This window comes from Halichoeres trimaculatus, unplaced genomic scaffold (assembly GCF_033239565.1).
Source record: "Halichoeres trimaculatus isolate MK-OKI-2021-1 unplaced genomic scaffold, fHalTri1.1 fHalTri1_scaffold_5, whole genome shotgun sequence".
Classification (NCBI taxonomy): domain Eukaryota; kingdom Metazoa; phylum Chordata; class Actinopteri; order Labriformes; family Labridae; genus Halichoeres; species Halichoeres trimaculatus.
This window is the reverse complement of record NW_027437183.1, coordinates 36,982,566-37,000,439: the sequence shown is the minus strand read 5'-3', so window position 1 is coordinate 37,000,439 and position 17,874 is coordinate 36,982,566. Positions and strand designations below refer to the sequence as shown.

The 17,874-nt window shown below is 44.2% G+C and overlaps 1 protein-coding gene across 2 annotated transcripts in view; it reads right to left on the bottom strand.

Annotated features, from left to right (window-relative positions):
* npdc1b (neural proliferation, differentiation and control, 1b) overlaps positions 1 to 12,434 on the bottom strand; it is a 44,264-nt gene extending 31,830 nt beyond the window's left edge. For both annotated transcript variants that reach the window (XM_074671008.1, XM_074671010.1), the window contains exon 1: positions 12,047 to 12,434. In XM_074671008.1, the coding sequence (XP_074527109.1) occupies positions 12,047 to 12,116 (70 nt within the window). In that variant the 5' untranslated portion in view covers positions 12,117 to 12,434. The remainder of the gene's footprint in view (positions 1 to 12,046) is intronic.
* Positions 12,435 to 17,874: the final 5,440 nt, after the last annotated feature.

The window sequence follows — 17,874 nt, the reverse complement described above, 5'->3', positions numbered from 1 at the left end:
ATCTGGCATTAAACTGTGACCTGAAAACAGGAGCCATTGTCACGAGAACTTTTTGATTTTTAATTTTTTTTTTCAAGTTTAATGACTATTTGAATATTCAAAAATCATCGCCCAGACATAATGAATAGAGCCAGACCAGGAGTCAACACGTTTGCAGTTTTACAGCCCAACATGAATGAAGAGAGACTTATCAATGGAGTGGGAAGAGCAGGAACTCCTCGATCTGTAACTCCAGCTGTCTGTCAGTCATACAGCTTGATGGACTGAACACGCAGCTAGTGTAAGTTGACAAACACAGTCAACACGCAACAGACTGCAGACACATCTGGTGTATTAGAGGAGTAAGGGTCAGGGTCAACATTCATTCAATAATTGGGGTCTATGTCGTAGCAGTTATGATCAACCTGAGGTTAGTTAGCCCTACAGTTTGTAACATTCAACCTTTATCCTTCAGCTGTCTTTGTGTCTGTCTGTCAGAGCATCACCTGGAGAAGATGAATCTGCTCAAACTCTGAAAGATTCACAAAGAGGAACATGATCATTATACAAGACTTTCTTAATCAGAATCAGAATCAGAATCAGAATCACCTTTATTGGCCAAGTATTTTCAAGAATACAAGGAACTTGACTCCGGTTTAAACTGCACTCTCTCAGTACAAACGTGGATAGAATTACAAGAGTAGAAAAATAGAGTTTAAGTAGTAGAAAAAGAATAATAATTATTACAATATTAAATAAAGAACTCTGCACAGAGTAAATACAAAAATATATACACAATTTAAGTTAGGAAAAATAGTGCACTGAATAAATGTCATAAAAAAAATGTGCAACTTGCAACAGGGAATGGAAGATGGATGTGCAATAGAAACAGAAACAGAGAGACTGTGGCTGTACATGAGGTATATGAGTTTTTTTTTTAAAGCAGGTTAAGTGTTTATCAGAGTGACGGCCTGGGGGAAGAAACTGTTCCTGGGTCTGGACGTCTTGACGCAGAGAGCTCTGTAACGCCGACCAGAGGGGAGCAGTTCAAACAGTTTGTGTCCGGGGTGTGAAGGGTCTGCAGAGATGTTGCCAGCCCGCTTCCTGGTCCTGGACCTGTACAAGTCCTGGATGGAGGGCAGGCTGACTCCGATGATTTTTTCTGCAGCCCTGACAGTTCGTTGCAGTCTGTGCCTGTCGTGTTTGGAGGCTGAGGAAAACCAAACCGAGATGGAGGAGCACAGGACAGACTGAATGATGGAGGTGTAAAAAATGATGAGCAGGTCCTGGGGCAGGTTGAACTTCCTGAGCTGTCTGAGGAAGTACAACCTCTGCTGTGCCTTCTTCCTGATGGAGTCTATGTGGGAGGTCCACTTCAGATCCCTGGAGATGGTGGATCCCAGGAACCGGAAGGAGTCCACAGTAGACACGGTGTTGTTCAGAATGGTGAGGGGGGGCGGAGGAGGGGGGTTTCTCCTAAAGTCCACTGTCATCTCCACAGTCTTGAGCGGGTTCAGCTCCAGGTGGTTCTGACCACACCAGAGGACCAGCTGTTCCACCTCCTGTCTGTAAGCGGCTTTGTCACCATCCTGGATGAGACCGATGATGGTGGTGTCGTCCGCAAACTTCAGGAGTTTCACAGAGGGGTCCCCTGAGGTGCAGTCATTAGTGTAGAGGGAGAAGAGCAGTGGGGAGAGCACACACCCCTGGGGGGCGCCGGTGTTGACTGTCCGTGTGCTGGATGTGATGGACCCCAGCCTCACCTGCTGGGTCCTGCCAGTCAGGAAGCTGGAGATCCACTGACAGGTGGGGGGTGGCACAGAGAGGTGGGAGAGCTTGTGGTGGAGGATGTCAGGGATGATGGTGTTGAATGCCGAGCTGAAGTCCACAAACAGGATCCTCACGTACGTCCCTGCAGAGTCCAGGTGCTGTAGGATGTAATGCAGTCCCATGTTGACTGCATCCTCAGCTGACCTGTTTGCCCGGTAGGCAAACTGCAGGGGGTCCAGCAGGGGTCCTGTGATGTCCTTCAGGTAACTCAGCACCAGGCGTTCAAAAGACTTCATGACTACAGAAGTCAGGGCGACGGGCCTGTAGTCATTCAGTCCTGTTATGGAGGGTTTCTTTGGGACTGGGATGATGGTGGAGCGTTTGAAGCAGGAGGGCACCTCACACAGCTCCAGAGATCTGTTGAAGATCCGGGTGAAGATGGGGGCCAGCTGGTCCGCGCAGGCCCTCAGACATGAGGGGGAGACACCATCAGGTCCTGGAGCCTTCTTGATCTTTTGTCTCTGGAACTGCTGGCACACATCCTCTTCACGGATCGTCAGTACGGGTGGGGTTGCAGAGGGGGGGGAGCTGTCCAGGGGGGCAGGTAGTCTTTTGTTGATGGGATGAGTGGGGGGTTAATATAGTGCTTTCTATTCCTGGATCACATCAGAGGACCAAAGCAGCTCCATCACCTGGGGCCACAGGTGCCTGACTACAGGAAGGGCTCCTAAAATAGATCCCTGAATATCATTCAGAGGAAAAGTTATGAACTTTCAGTGTCTTTCTCAGTGAAGTACCATCTGCAGACTGGATCTGAGTCACTCACTCACTCAGAAGGAGATGACTGTGTATTTAATGACTCATTGTGGTTACTGTACGCTCCAGCTGAAGAAGACTGACTGTAATTCTGAGGTTTTGTCTCCTCAGACATGATCTGAGTCAGGCCTCTGTCCTTGTTTCATCTAAACTTGTTTTTATGGTTCTGCTGCTCTGAGGTGAGGAGATATGGGAAAAGAAGGTAAATCATGTTCAGCGGTGCAAGGGGAAGCTAATCAGAGTAGGTACAATAGTGGACATAGTATGGAGAAAGACACAACTAAAGTCAATCGAAACGTCAAACAGATAAAGCTTTTTTCTAAACCAGGGTGAAGCTTGGCTCAACTTTCACCCGCTTTGGAGAACTTGGAGAGCAGCACGGGATGAAAAGCGGCACAACTTATGATGTGTCAAATACCCGTGGTTAGCTTGTGCTAGCATGCCAAGTCAGGTACACGGCTCTTGAGTCTCTCCCTAGCAGAAAAGTGATGCTACAGGTGGTTGCTGGGCTAATGAGTGTGTTCATGCAGTCACGGTTGGAGGCTGTGGGTGTGTGCTGCTGCTGGCACTGAACCAAGGAGGAGGAGCCTAGTTTGAATGCTGTGTTGTGTATACTAACAAGTAACAGAAATTCCTGCAGAACCTACCTTTAAAGAGAGGGTATCGTGTTTTTCTAGTCTTTATTCTGTCCCTCTTGTACCCCCATTAGAGCTTTACATGCTTTACAGTAGGGGTGCAACGGTTTCAGATTTTGGTATACGGTTATAGTCTGAGAAAAAAACCACAGTTTTACGGTTTTACGGTTATTATTTTAGACATTAAAAAATCACATTGGCATTCTTTGAAAATATGTTTCATTTTTTTTCCCACATTGTTTAACAGTTGCTGCCTTTTGAAACAAATACAGCACACAAATAAGTGAAAAAAAGTTTATATTTCTGGAATGAAATATAAGCTGAAATACAGCACTCACTGTATTTATATTGAACAGAACAGACTCAAAGGCTGCTCGACAAACCATAATATAGTAGGCCCACTAGATTGTGGTCTTTTTTCTACATTTCTTAATTGCAAACTTGAAACAACATAAAGATGTCTAATTGGCTTTAGTTTTGAATACCAAAATGAACATAAATCACTGACTAATAAAATTTAAAGTAGCTGCCTTTTGAAACAATACACTTAACAGTGACATAAAAATAAAGCTGCCTTTTGAAACATAAATAATACACTTAACAGTGAAATAAATAAAAAAAAACCCAACACATTAGATATGCATTTCCCTACTGAAAATGAAACGCTGCAGAACCTCTGTCTACATCAGGCCAAATGACAATTTACAGTACTTTTAGTTCAAATTATAGGTCGTTTTTGTTGGGTTGAGTATCAGGTGTATCTGCCTGCTCAGCGACATCTGCCATTAGCTCTTTGCTAATGTAACCACCATGGTTAGCTGAGCTTGTCTCTCCTGGGATTCGTGGGCTGCAGCTCCTATGTCTGTAACACGAACAATGGTCCCTGTCCATCTTGATTTGTTTTAATAACACTGTTTCACTATTTCTCTTTGTATCTCCTGGTCTCCTTGTCTCTCGTCTGTGTGCTGCTGTGGTACGCCCGCTAAAAAGGCGGAAACAAAGCGCGCGCGAGAGAGACAAAGGGACCGTTTTGGCTGCATTTTGCGGTGCACGGGAGTTTAAACTGACAGACTGTTGTGAGTGGAAATAACTGTTGTTGCCAAACGTCTACGGTTATATAACCGTGACGTTTAAAACCACTGTTAATAGAATAACCGATTAACTGCTGCACCCCTAGTTTACAGCATGATTTTTTACTCCACAAACCCCCCTCCCTCTGATTGGCCAGAGCTGTGGTAGACCTTGGTGTTTGAGGTCCATCCAACAAACATGGCATGAGCCAGTCAGGAGACCCTTGTGGGATGACATCCTCATTTCGTCATGTCTTGTTAAGATCTCATGCTAAGATCTGCACAAGTCCAGTCCAAACATCCTTCATCAAAACTTTGTATCAATGTTAAGAAAACATGAAAACACAACACCCCCTCTTTGAAGCAGATTCAAACAGCCATACCTCGAATGTTACCCTGCAATGTGTGAATCCCGTGTGGAGTGAAAGTGTGCTGACTATCCTTCACCACAAACCAGCCTCACACTGCTCCTACATGGCCATACATCTTTATGTGCAGCTTTCCGATTCATGCATCAAAGCACGTCACAGAGCTGACAGGGTGGTGAGCGCTGCGTTGGCAGTTCTGAAAGAAACATCACTCATGGTGCAGTGAAAATGAAGCCAACAGATTTCAGTCGAAGCAAACCACATGATGCAGCAGACATCTAAAATATTAAATACTAAAAGACTTGATTGATCCCAGGGTGCTGACTGCGGTGAGTTAGAGGATTATTTGTCTGAACCAGCACAGCAGTAACAGACCTGTCGCGCTCACTGTGATTGGAAAGATGATTGGCTGCTGGTTGCCAAGTGATAATTGTGTAATCTGAAAGAATCATTAACTAAGGCTCTTATTGCTGCAATTGTTTTAGAGGCCAATGCTTATCAAGAGTGAACTGTAGAGAGATTAAAAATCCTGACAGCAGATGAGTGTCAGTGTGTGGGTGCTTTAAGTGAATTAGCTCTAATAAATCTCTGACCCGAGCCAATACAACTAATGCAGCTACAGCAGGAAAACCAAAGCCATAAACCATGACTGGGTCTGTGCACGCTGGGTCAGAATGTGCTATCAGCAGAGACCCTAAATATGACGACTACTACTCGAACTTCAGACCTTTCTCATGGGAACCCTTTCATCACCCGTAGAGGATTCTGGAGCCCGCAGGATGAGTGGCCCCTCACAGACTCAGACCCTTATCTGGTTATCTGTGTGGCAGTCTGCATGAAAGCCCGGTATCAGCTGTGAGACGGCAGCCACACTGAGGCTCAAACCTCCTCTCCCCTGAGCCCTTTTTCATTCTTACCAGACCCCACAGACGTACAGTGACCCAGAGACTCTCCTGCTGTTTTAAGTTTTACAACAAAGTTTTCTGTGAACAATATCCAGCCAACTTATTAACCTGTTACATAACCTCGTCTTATAGAACCACCTCCCCCATGGAGACAGTTGCCATAGAGCTCCACAGTTGCACCAAATCTATTGAGACACATCAGTGAGGCATGCTGTTACATTACAGTGAACACATCTCGCTCCTTCTGTTGGTTTAATAACTCAAACATCGTCCAGCTGCGCTGAGCACTGAAAGATTACATAAAATGTCTTCCTTCTCTAAAAATATCTGAAACTAGACATTTTCAGAAAATATGCGGCTTTTATCAAAGAGTTAGACCCTGTCTCTGTTCACGACTCCAAGCTATTTTTATTTGCACTAGCAGCACCCGTTTTCTAAAGAAAACCAAAGCCATTTAAGGTTTCCCATTCAGTCCTCGGTGCAACAGGAGGATTAACAGCAGGATGTTATCAAAGCTGAACAGCCTGTGTTCATGGCTTATCCATTAGCTGGTAAATGATCCTCATATCCAAACACAATCAGTCACATTTTTTGGTAGTTACCAACAGCTGTTCATAAATCTTTACACTGAGCTCAGAGAGCCTGTGGAGCTTGCAGCTGCATGACGTGGCACACTCCTTTATATGCATTCAAATGTTTTTTCTGTTTGTTGTAGTTATGCACTCTGATCTTGTGGGGGATAATAAGTGCCCATAATGAGAGGATATTGTGCTTTTAAGTCTTATTTCTCCCTCTGGTAGCCTTGTAGCTTTTTCATAATTTACAGGCAAAGAAAATACCCTTTTTTTCCTAAGGGTGTTTTAGAAAAACCCTTATTTCAGCCTCAACCTGCAGCACTTCATTTTAGCTTCTGTTGCTTTAAGATCAACCCCCATCACTCTGATTGGTCAGAGTGAGTAGGCCTGGGATGATATTTAACAAATCAAATAACCATATGATAAATGAAATTAACTCAATCATTTTGCCTCGATACATTGCCATCGCCAGCTAACGTAAATACTAAGGACTCTAATGTCGTGGCGCAGCGCAGGGGGCGCAAGCCTGGCGCACCCCGCGCAGTGTTAATTTCGTGCGGGGCACTGCCGTGTGCTGCCAGTTTGACAATTTGGTAGACCGTCTGCGCAAAGATGGGTGTGACTGTGCGCCAGGGGGAGGTGTCAGCAGATTAATGTTGGTGCAGTGACAATTTTGTGCCAAAAACAGTGCAGAAAATGCACTGAAAGCTCGCCAGCTCCAACCTGGTCTATCCTCGGCGCAAGGCAGAGTGCACCCTCCGCAGCTGTAATTTGGTGACAGGCGCACATGTCAACAAAGCCACAGAGGCAGGTTTCCAGAGTGTCAGGCACATTTTGATGCAGTAAACAATCACAGCAATCACTATTTAATGTAACCGTCTGAACCAGCATATACATTTATATCTATATTAACTGTCCCGTCACATCTGATGTCAGATTAAAGTCGTTTGTCATAATGGATAAGCCAGCTGTGTAACTGTCTCTTCATTTTGTTCTCCTATTAATGACAAAGGAACAGATTACATCTGTCCCGGGAGCTGGCCCACACGGTGACCTGTTTCGTGTCCTCCGATGCGCCCCGCTGTCCATTCTCCTGCTGCAGGGACAGCGGCTCTGACCGTCTCCTCTACCGAGTCTTTCCAGCACACTTTCCACGGTGCTGGGGATCACTCAGACCAATCAGACGCTGCGCCTCGGCCGCAGCGCATTTAAAGGCGAGGAGAGGCGCTTATTTGATTGGTGAAGACAGCGCTCAGCTGTGTTAAACCCACTCACGGCTTTTCTCCTCCCTCCCTGTAATTTGCGTGGAGGGAGGCGTGGAAGCGCTCCTCTGCGCCTTGACTGCGCCTTTATTGGCACTGCAGGAAACTTGCAAAGTGCGCCGGTCACGCCCTGTTCGCGCGGCGAAGGCTGGCGCAGGGCAGGTACACCTGCGCTTGCGCCTGGTCTACAAAATTAGAGCCCTTAATGTTTAAAATATAAGAAAACTTAAAACCCCTCTTTAAAAGGTTTGACACACGGGGAGACCATTATGTTTCACTGTGATATGGAAGAGTGCAAGAATTCCCAACTAGGTTTTACTGGATATTAGACAGAAATGGAAATGAAATCTATTTAAGAAGAAAGAGACATCAATGATCTATGACTGGATGTTAACCGCCCTCACATCTGGATGCCTGGGGACAAGAGGTCTCAGCGTCCCCGTGGTTCTGGTGCCACTGCCAAGAGGTTAACCCAGTCGCTGAACCAGATGTGCAGATGTGTTCTCAAATAACTACCCCAAAGCTTTAAGACATTTTTCTAATTATTATTCTAGGTACCTGATGTGAACTACACAGCACAGTCCTCTTTCACTCATCGACTCCTCAGCTGTTGTCTGTCACTGAGTGTTTTGGAGGTGTGGATTTTAATGAGGATCAGAGACACAGTACATTACCTACATGTCCACACTGAAATCTCTTCTTCTTTACATAAACTCTACACTGTTTTTCTTTCAAAGCTAAAAAAAGAAATCATTTGAGTGTTTCCCAGGATAGGCTGTGACGTAGGTGACAGAGGACTCTTCAGCTCTGACTGTGAGAATGTGTTTCTGATGGCCCACAGAGCAGAGCTGACACCTCTGTCATGATAACTGAGGACATTAGCGCCGCACTGACACGTCCTCTTCCGTCCATTCATCCCTCTGACTGTGAGTCAGACCTGCTCGCTGCCTCCTCATGTGATTTCTGCTACATGCTCTCCAGACAGATGCAGACAAAAGCACGCTGCATCCTCTGGAAAAGTCTCGTTATGGTCTACATGGAAACATTTTTATCCTCCACTGCCATATCTGATGCTCTGAATTTAAGCTGTGATACTAAAATAGACTATGGCTGTTGATGTTATTTTTTGTATTGAGGTGAGGCCTGTTAGCTACCTTTTTAACCGTTTCATTACAAAACAAAACTAAACAATATATATATATATATATATATATATATATATATATATATATATATATATATATATATATATATATATATACTTTTTTAGTATATAACGTCTGATGGTACCAAGTCCTGATCCATTACTTGGGCTGCACACTTTTTTATTTTGTGTTTTAACAAAAATGAATAGTAAAAAACAACAGATAAAATATATCTTGAGCTTATTAATTCTATTGAACTTACTCAGGCTAGTTTTGATGTGAAAGTCATATGATCTATTTTACATGCTCTCCTGTGTGAGGCCCCCTGACTTTATGAGCACTCAAATACTCGCAGTTAACCTCATTATTCAAATAACATTGTGATGTCTGCTAGTACTTCATCAAAAACGATGAAGTTAATGAGCAGTGGCAGATGTGGCCTTAAACTTCATTTGATAAAATAACTACTTTGATGCTTTACCACAAACACTCAAAGGATTGAAAAGCTGACAGAAAACAGGAAGTCTCACATCACGTCAGCTGCTTGCCCTGTTAGTAGGTTGTTAAGACGAAACCAGAGCGGAGGAGATTAGGCCGCTAATAACCAAAATGGTGACTGCAGATATGCTCTCATGAAGTTTTGTGGGAGGTGAAGGCTTCAGAGAGCTGATGGCGTTTGTCGAGCCGGGGTACAAGCCACCGCCACAGAAACCAACATCTACAAGAGCGGGAAAGTTTTATGTCAAGACTTGAATTACGGTCCAGGATAGGAATGGGTACCAAATTAGATACTTTGATATGTGCTGACCAAATTCTGTCTGTAGTACCATTAACCGATTCACCTACAGTCAAAAGGTACCATGTTAAGGTACCTAAATCCATCCTTGTGACTGTGAGGAAGTGGAACAGTAGATGATTTTCTATTCTGGAAAGAACACAGCATTGCAAGTTGAAAATAAATCTGTTACATTGAAAACTTTGGGGTTATATTTTTAAAAAATGTATAGATTTCCACTTAAACACACACACAAAGTACCGAAAATTGGTACTGTTGAGCACCGATAACGATTGCCGGGTATGGGGCATGGGTACTGTATCGTTCAAAATGTGAAAGGTACCCATCAGTAGTCCAGGAAGTCTGTGTCCAACAGACCCTATTTTTGTACAGGGTTAAAATAAGAATAAATATGATCGGCAAATATTCACTCATTAGATATTTAGAGTATGTAAAAACTGGAATTACTGTAACTTCCCACCCCTATGAATCACATCATGTTTAAAACACCATGAATGTTGTCACGGACTCTGCTGTACAGCTCCAGTGAGGCAGGATGGGAAACTAAAGCCGCGTTTCCACCAAGCAGTCCGGGTCAGTTCAGTACAGATTGGCATGGTTTGGTACAGTTAAGTCTGATCCCGTTTACGTTTCCACAGCACACTGTGCCCTCTCCTGGTAGGGGGTGTGTAAGCCGGATGCCACAAGCCCCAGCTGTTAAACAATAGTGTGACGCCGTAGCAGCGTGACACAGTTTACCCCGCTAATAAATCCAATGAAGAAGAAAAACACGACACAGTAAACAAAGAGCACGGATGGAAGACATGCAGCATTTCGTCCTCTCTGTGAGGACGAAATGCTGCAAGCTTGATTGCAAAGTGCAATCAAGCTTTGTTTCAGAGAAGTCTGTGTACCATCAGGAGAAAAACAGAAGTTGTCAGGGTAAGTGATGATTCTTTTGACCAATCAATGGTCTGCAGTGTTGTTGCTCCACCTTCCAAGATCTGTTTGGTTCAGTCTGGCACCCATACGGAAAGGTCCCAAAAAAGTAGGCCGGCTCGTCTCGTTTTTTGGGGATCTGTCCTGGGATAAGTCAGTGGAAACGCCACAAAGACGAGACGATCCGATCCGGTCAACTTGGTGGAAACGCGGCTTAAGTGTCTGAATGGCAAGACATACCATGGGAATGGCATAAACCTGTGTCCAACCTTCTCCTCTGAGAGTGAACTACACTACATGTTGTTTTTGGATGTTTTAGTTGTAACAACACCTCGAGAAAAGATCGTTGTGTGTAAATTTGTGGCTGTTGTGCTGTTTTTACGTTCTGGTTTGATATATTTCCACACTGCTAACATTTAAGCCACAGGGTTGCTAATGCTAAGCTAACATACTGTAACATGTTTTGTTTGTTTTTGCCTGTTTGAACTGTATGTCCCTAGAGAGTTACCTTAGAGTGATGTGTCTGGTTGTGCTCATGCGTTCTGTAATAAAGCTAAGTGTGGCTGCTGCTCCACGTCAATGAACCATGCCTTATTTATTTTTTAGTATCAACTTTATGAGGTTGGGTGAACTCAGTGCTCTGGGTTAAACTGACTCACTATCCTTGGACCGTACATTGTGCTCAGTGACGGCTAACGGGATGAGAAAATCATCAAAAATGCAGATCGCTGATCAATTAGAAAAATGCCAGTCCAATACCTCAGATCAGGATCAGGACGTGGTGAGAATCAAGAGTCAACCGCTGATATTAACATCCAATAAACTTCATCTTCTTGATAAAAATAATTGAACATCTTGTTGATTTTTCAACAATGAATCAACAATTTTTTTTTATCTAAAATATCCACAAAGATGTTTCTATGGAAATGGTCTAAGATATGTCAATCGATATTTTGACCTCAGACAGTTCAATAAAAGGCTGTAGTTAGCGCAAAGCCTCCACATAAATAAGAAGAATGAACTGTCCAATGCCTCTCTGTCACAAACGAGCAATCATTTATGAGCTCTAATGGGGATCGCTGTGGAATTATTCTATTAAAGCTAAAACACAGTTAAATCATTGGTTTATCTGCAGATTCTTTGCTCCTAACATTTAATAACGCCTCATCTGAAACCAAAGAACGACCTGTTTCCTATTAGGGTTTACATTTGTGAGGTTGAGAGATGCTTTCTGTCTAAACTGAAAACAGTTGGATGTCTCCTGCCTAATATTTATCTATTTCAACTTTAAATTCAGCTCATCATTAAAACTCTGCTTTAATGATGCCTGTCCCCAAAACGTGACGTTTTTGACGTTCTTGGAGAAGCTGCTATTTATATAAAGCACATCATGTTCTGATGCTTGATCATATTTTTAATCTAGTGTAAACGATGAGGGCAATTTGATATTTTACATTTATAATGTAGATGCATGGAATAGTCAAAGGAAAAGATTTTTTAAAAGGTCAAATAAGATTAACAAAGAGTAAACTGTGAGGCATATTAAGGTCATTTTACAGAGTGCTGAGCAGCAAAGCAGAAAAATACATCACATGAGGATTTAAACAGAACCACTGAACACACGCAGAGCAATCACAGGAGATGATAAATATCTGAGGTCACTTCAAAGTCCACAACAAACACATCAGCCTCATTTCTGCAGAGCACACTGTGCACTTCAGATGAAGACAAAAAGGAAAGAAGCAGCTTAAAATAGCAGGTTGTGAGTGAGCTCGTGTGTGTGTGTGTCAGCTGCAGCAGCTCTCACCTGTCAGGCAGGTGCTCAGCGCCCACAGGGCCGCAAACACTGCAGCCTGGCCGAGCAGCGGGGCCCGCATCCTGGGCACAGACACGGACACCGACCGAGGGAGCAGCAGGATGAGGAAGAGGACGAAGAGGCGAGGGGGAGTCGGTGCAGATCATTCCCCCATCCCCTGGTGTCCGAGGAGGAGGAGGTGAGCAGCAGGAGCGGGACAGTTAGCCCGGGTTAGCTCAGGAGCGGGTGGAAGCAGCAGCAGAGGTCAGCCGGACTCTTCCTGGGCTTCTGACGCAAGGTGTCTACTCTCCACCGGGCACCTGCAACATGGATGCTCGCAGATCTCTGGCTCACTGGCTGTGGAGGTTCCTCCTGCTGAGCTGGAGCTGAAGCACGCACAGCCGTGACGTCAGCACGCTGACACTTGTCTTCAAGCGCTGTTCAGAGAGAAACACCCACCGTTTGACAATGAGTCTCCGCTGTGAACTGAAACCATAGACTGGGTAATACAGTCAAAGCTGCTGGTCCTGGGGAAACTCTGAGGGACCGGATCAGGAGAATGAGGACAGAAAGTAATCTGAGGAAAATGCTGCAGTCACATTATTTTCATGGAGCCATTCTTATCTAATTAGTAGAAGAGAATCAGAGGTGATGTTTTTTACATGACATGAAATTGGTTTGTTAAAATGTTTGGCAAGACACACACCCGTTCTTTTTTTTATTTTTATTCCAATTAAAATAAAAAACACATTTTCACCTTCAAAGTGTATAACTACATAAATGACATTTTCTGATGAAAATACACTCACCCCTTGGTTGTGCTCAAAAGCATCAATAGCTGGTACCAAACAGAACTATGGACAAAACATCTGGGAAGAATGGTAATATTCTGCTTTTGAGTTCAGATCATATAATAATGTCTTTGGGGTCTGAAATTTTATTACTCTTCTAGGAAAAATAAACACTTAAACCGTAAAGGCACATTCAGAAACGACAAAGCACGAAAGGTTAAAATGTTGGGATAATGGCAACATTTCAGATTCATACTAGAGGCAGAGACACTAAAGTACACTATTGTAAAGAGGTATTTGTAGATGGTATATTCAATGTTTGTCAGACTGAGGAGGGAAAAGTCAGAGCCACACATAAAGCAAGCATTAGCAGAGGACAGAACAAACTCAATGTTGTTAACTTTGCTGAGAACATTTTGATATTAAACACAAACTCAGTGTGGAAACTAAACACAAGTTAGCTACATTAGAAACTCGTGGTTTTCCCATATACTTCAAATATTGTCAACAATGAGAGCAAAGCTAAAGAGTTAAACTTACAAAATGTTCTGACGTCCTCTAGTGGCCCAAACTTAAACTGCATATTGTAATGCAATATGAGAATAGACAGGACAGTTAAAGTCAAAAGTTTGGAGCATAGACTGTATAATAAATGGAAATAGTGCTGTGACACTACCTTTCTGTTCCTTACAAACAGCTTTAATATAATAATAATAATAATAATAATAATAATAATAATAATAATAATAATAATAATAATAATAATACATTTTATCTTTATCTATTTTATATAAAAGCTCCTTTCAAAACACTCAAGGAAACTGTACAGTAATTAAAAACACAATTAAAAAGACAATCATGGTAAAGATAAATAGTACCAACAGACAAACAGGGGTGACATTGATCAGTGGGAGTATCATGGCACAGACTGAAGGAGGACTCAGACGTGGTACCCAAAAGTCTTTTCCAAAGTCTTAGTTTTTATTGGATTGAAATCTGCAGGCAGAAAGTCAGGCTGCGGGCCAGAAAACAAAAGGGGAGAGACAAGACAGGAGTCGGAAAAGGTCAAATCACGAGGTAGTGATACTGAAGGGTAGCTGGACAACTATTAGAGTGGATCTGGCAGGTGGTGAGGGGAAACACCGAGGCCCGTATACTTAACCCAGGGTCGCTGTCGTCAATTTAACAAGTTTGAATTGCTTTTTGCTTTTCTGTGCCTGGGTCCTTCCAATATGTGTGGTGAAATGTTGGAGTTCATAAACTGCTTTAAGAGTTACTCATCAAGGTACTGGGGCATTGCTGCAGCGCTTGTTTCGTAGAGCAGCTCTCATATTACATCTTTTATCATTGAGGTTTTCTACTCTGCGCTCAGGAACACCACACACATTTACTCTGTTCAAGTTCGCCAAACTTTATCTTTCTACTTTTTAAAGGGGACATATCATGCTGATCCCTGATTTAATACTTACATATAATATAATAAATTTGAAAACAAGACCTTGCACCCCCCGAATTTTCAAAAAAATGAGATATTGTATTTTTTCCGATATCCTAGAACGAGATTTGATACCTCTGAAAATAGGTCATTGACCGCGAAATTTCGAACTTCTTGACGACACGAGGATCCTTTCTTTTTATTGGAGTAATCTGATAAAGCAGCTCCTCCTCTGTGATGTCAGTTAGTCACACAACCTCCACCGAGGGATACACCCACCAAGAGCCGAGTATCCCCCCTCAGATGCTGGATGCAGGGACTCTGCTCTGCCGAGCAGCTCGGCTTTACATGGTGAATTAGCAGTTAAAACACTGTAGTTTTAGCAGACGTTGTAATACTTGTGAGACTGTGATTTTTGCATGCTTGTTCTGACATGCACTGTGAACCTGGACCACAATAATGCTGCGGTAATAACATAGTGACGAGCTGACGGTAAAGGTGATCTTTAGACGACACTTTCAGCATGATGGATAAAACAGACAGAGAAAAGTAAAGGAGCAGGATGGAGCCCTGTTATAGAAATAGTTTATTGGTGAAGTCTGCCTATATTTCCACATATAAACTATACATGTTACAGTACCGGTTTGACTCACCACACTGAAGCGTCCTGCGGTGATCTGTGTCCAGGTGGATTTTCTTCCTCCTGAGCTGCAGAACCGTCCGGGTCTGACTCAGGGTCCAATACAAAAGGACGTATCCTACACTCTGCCATTTTATTAGCGCTATCAATGCCTTACGGTGAGGTTTTGGCAAACAGCAAACTCGCTCGGTCTGCTCCATCCAATATGGCGGTTTTGTAAATACTGCCATGCTGCAAAAACCGCCCCCTGGCTCTACCCCCTCCGCCCCTCTGATAGAACTGACCAATCAGAGCACAAAGGGCTGTGACGTTGCGAGGTTACTGGAGGTCATTCTCCAAACGGAGCGTTTCAACGAGATCTTCAGAATGGCCTAAACTGAGGATATTGAGAACGCTATTGTGGGGAAATGAAGGAACTAAATGACTTGTACTGAGGGCAGAAATGCTTTACAGGCATCCTAGTCTGGCATAGTGAAAAGGAGAAACAAGCATGATATGTCCCCTTTAAACCAGGGGTGGGCAAACTTTTTGGCTCAGGGGCCACAATGATTTTTAAAAACTGACAGATGGACCAGGCCTACACCAGAAACATATCTAACAGAAACATAATTAAAACAGATATAGTTGCATTCCTTTATCTCGGACATGTAGGTTGTTAACATTCCTTGACATGTTTCGGCGGAAACTTCCGCCTTCTTCAGAAGTGTCACCAGGGCCCAGTATTTCAAACATTTTCCACCAGGATTAATCCTGGTGGATCGGATTAAACCCAGATCTGATCCAAAATTGGGTATTTCAAACAACATTTAATCTTGATAATTTAAATCCAGATTTGGAAATCCAATCCTGCTTTTAATCCAGATCTGAGCCTGTATTGGGTATTTCAAAACTTCAGTCCCAAATCTGGATCAGGTTTGTCCTGAAAAACAGCATTAAATTAATCCCACCTCAGGGTAGGATCAGAGTGTGATCCCATGTTTAAGTTCCACGTATACTCATCCATAAAGAGCTTTTACTTGCATTTCTCGCAATCATTAGTATAAAAAGATATTTTTAATAAATTAAACCTCTTCATGTACAGTTTTATTATCGAACAGAAAAAAAATCCCAATTTCACAATTATCAGAAAAGTAATTCAAACAACACACATTTCCTCAACCCAACTTAAAGCCAATTAAATTTTTCACACTACTTTTCCATTTGCTTTTCCAGTGATTGTATTTTTAACTGGATGTGTTCTGACTGAAGCATGGTTAGTTTTATTTGTTCCCTAGCAAGTAAAATTTGCCGGTGTGCTTGCTCAGTTTCCATCTTGAGGAGATTTTGGTAGGCATGATCCTCATCATGATGCCTCTTCCGGTGATGTCTTGGTGGAGGTACAGGGGGAACCTCCCCACTGCTCTGACTTGTGCTTGGCTCCCCTTCTGGTCTGTCTGTCTGTGACCCTGAGGGCGGGTTGATCTGAGGAGCGGGATGGATTTGAAAATCTCAATCCGAGAGGATCAGGATTATTCTGATCCAATCTAGCAAAGTTTTGAAATACCGGGATAGAAGATCCTGATCCATGGATCAGGAAAGTGGAATTTGGAGATGTGGATCAATTTAATCTGGATTTAAATTTTTGAAATACTGGGCCCAGATGATAGATGTGACGCGTTAAATCAGTGTTCCGGAGATGAGGCACGTGGGGATGGTCCAGGGCGTGAAAAACTCTCTGGCTGTCCTAGCCCTGGGCTCTGGACTTGGCCAATCCTAGGCCCCCCCTTCCCAGCGGGGTCCCGGGGAACTGGGGTGCCTATTGCTGCCAGCAGGGTGGTTCTCCTGAGGGGGAGTTCTCTCCTCTCCGGTCCTACTTAGTCCCACAACCCTCACTCCCCCACTCCTTTAAACACCCACACACTTAGGACCTTGAGGTGCATGCTTGTCAGGTGCGGTGGGGGGGGTCCTTACGGACCACTTCTGCAGCACCCTGATAGGACTAATTCCTCAGTTTAAATTGCACTTAGACAACCCTACATGGTACCAACTACTCTACACAAAATACACACAGGGCCTTGGGGGGTGGGCCAAGTGGTATATGGTGGGCAGGGCTCCTCAGGCTAACCACCTGAAGGGCACTGCCTCCAGAGCTGTGCGGCTGTCTACTCCCCAATTTTAACCTTTTTTTTTAACTGCTTTAGAGTCACAAACATCTACCCAAAACAGAGCGGGAGACGTGGGTTGGGGGTCCCTTCTCAGACCCCTGTTTCCTTGGTGCTCCCTGGGGCACAGGGTAGAGGAAATACCCTGGCTTGGGCTCCTGCGGCGCCCTGGGGGTGCCCATGCCTCTCTGTCTTGGAGAAAAGGGAGGTAGCAAGAGAGAAAAGACTGGTGATCCCCATGGATCACATTGGTCTGAGTGTGTCTGATGTTTTGTCATTGTGCCATTGTATTGTTGTGTCGATATGTGGGTGTGGATGGGCACAGTGGCTCAAGTATGTGTTTGTATCTGGTGTGTGAGTGTCGGGGCTTGGTGTCCTCTGGCCTACTCCAAGGGGGAGTAAGGGTGGACGAGCGCTAGGGTTACCGGGGGGAGGGCTGGTGAGCTTGGGTACAGATGGGAAGGGGATGGGGACGGGTTGGGATGGGGGTTAAGTTTTGGGGACGTTGTGTCTTGGGGAGGGGATCTCTGTGGTCTCCGGAAACTGGCTGGGAGCAGGTACCAACTTGGCTGGGATGGGTCCTCCCTCTTTAGGGGTGGGCGGCCTTTGGGCTCCCCCTGCACTCAATTGGGGGCCCGGCATCTTGGCCCTGGCCCCCTGGGGCCCTGACACCGCAGTCTTGGGGGTCTGCCTCCTGCCTCCCAATGCCTCCTGGGTTGGCGTGCTGCTGTCTCCATGGTGTACTGTCTGGGCTCTGTGCTCTGTTGTAGCTGCTAGATGCCGGCTCTAGGGGCCCTCTCATTATGCGTCTGGCCTCTGGTGGTGGCAGGGAT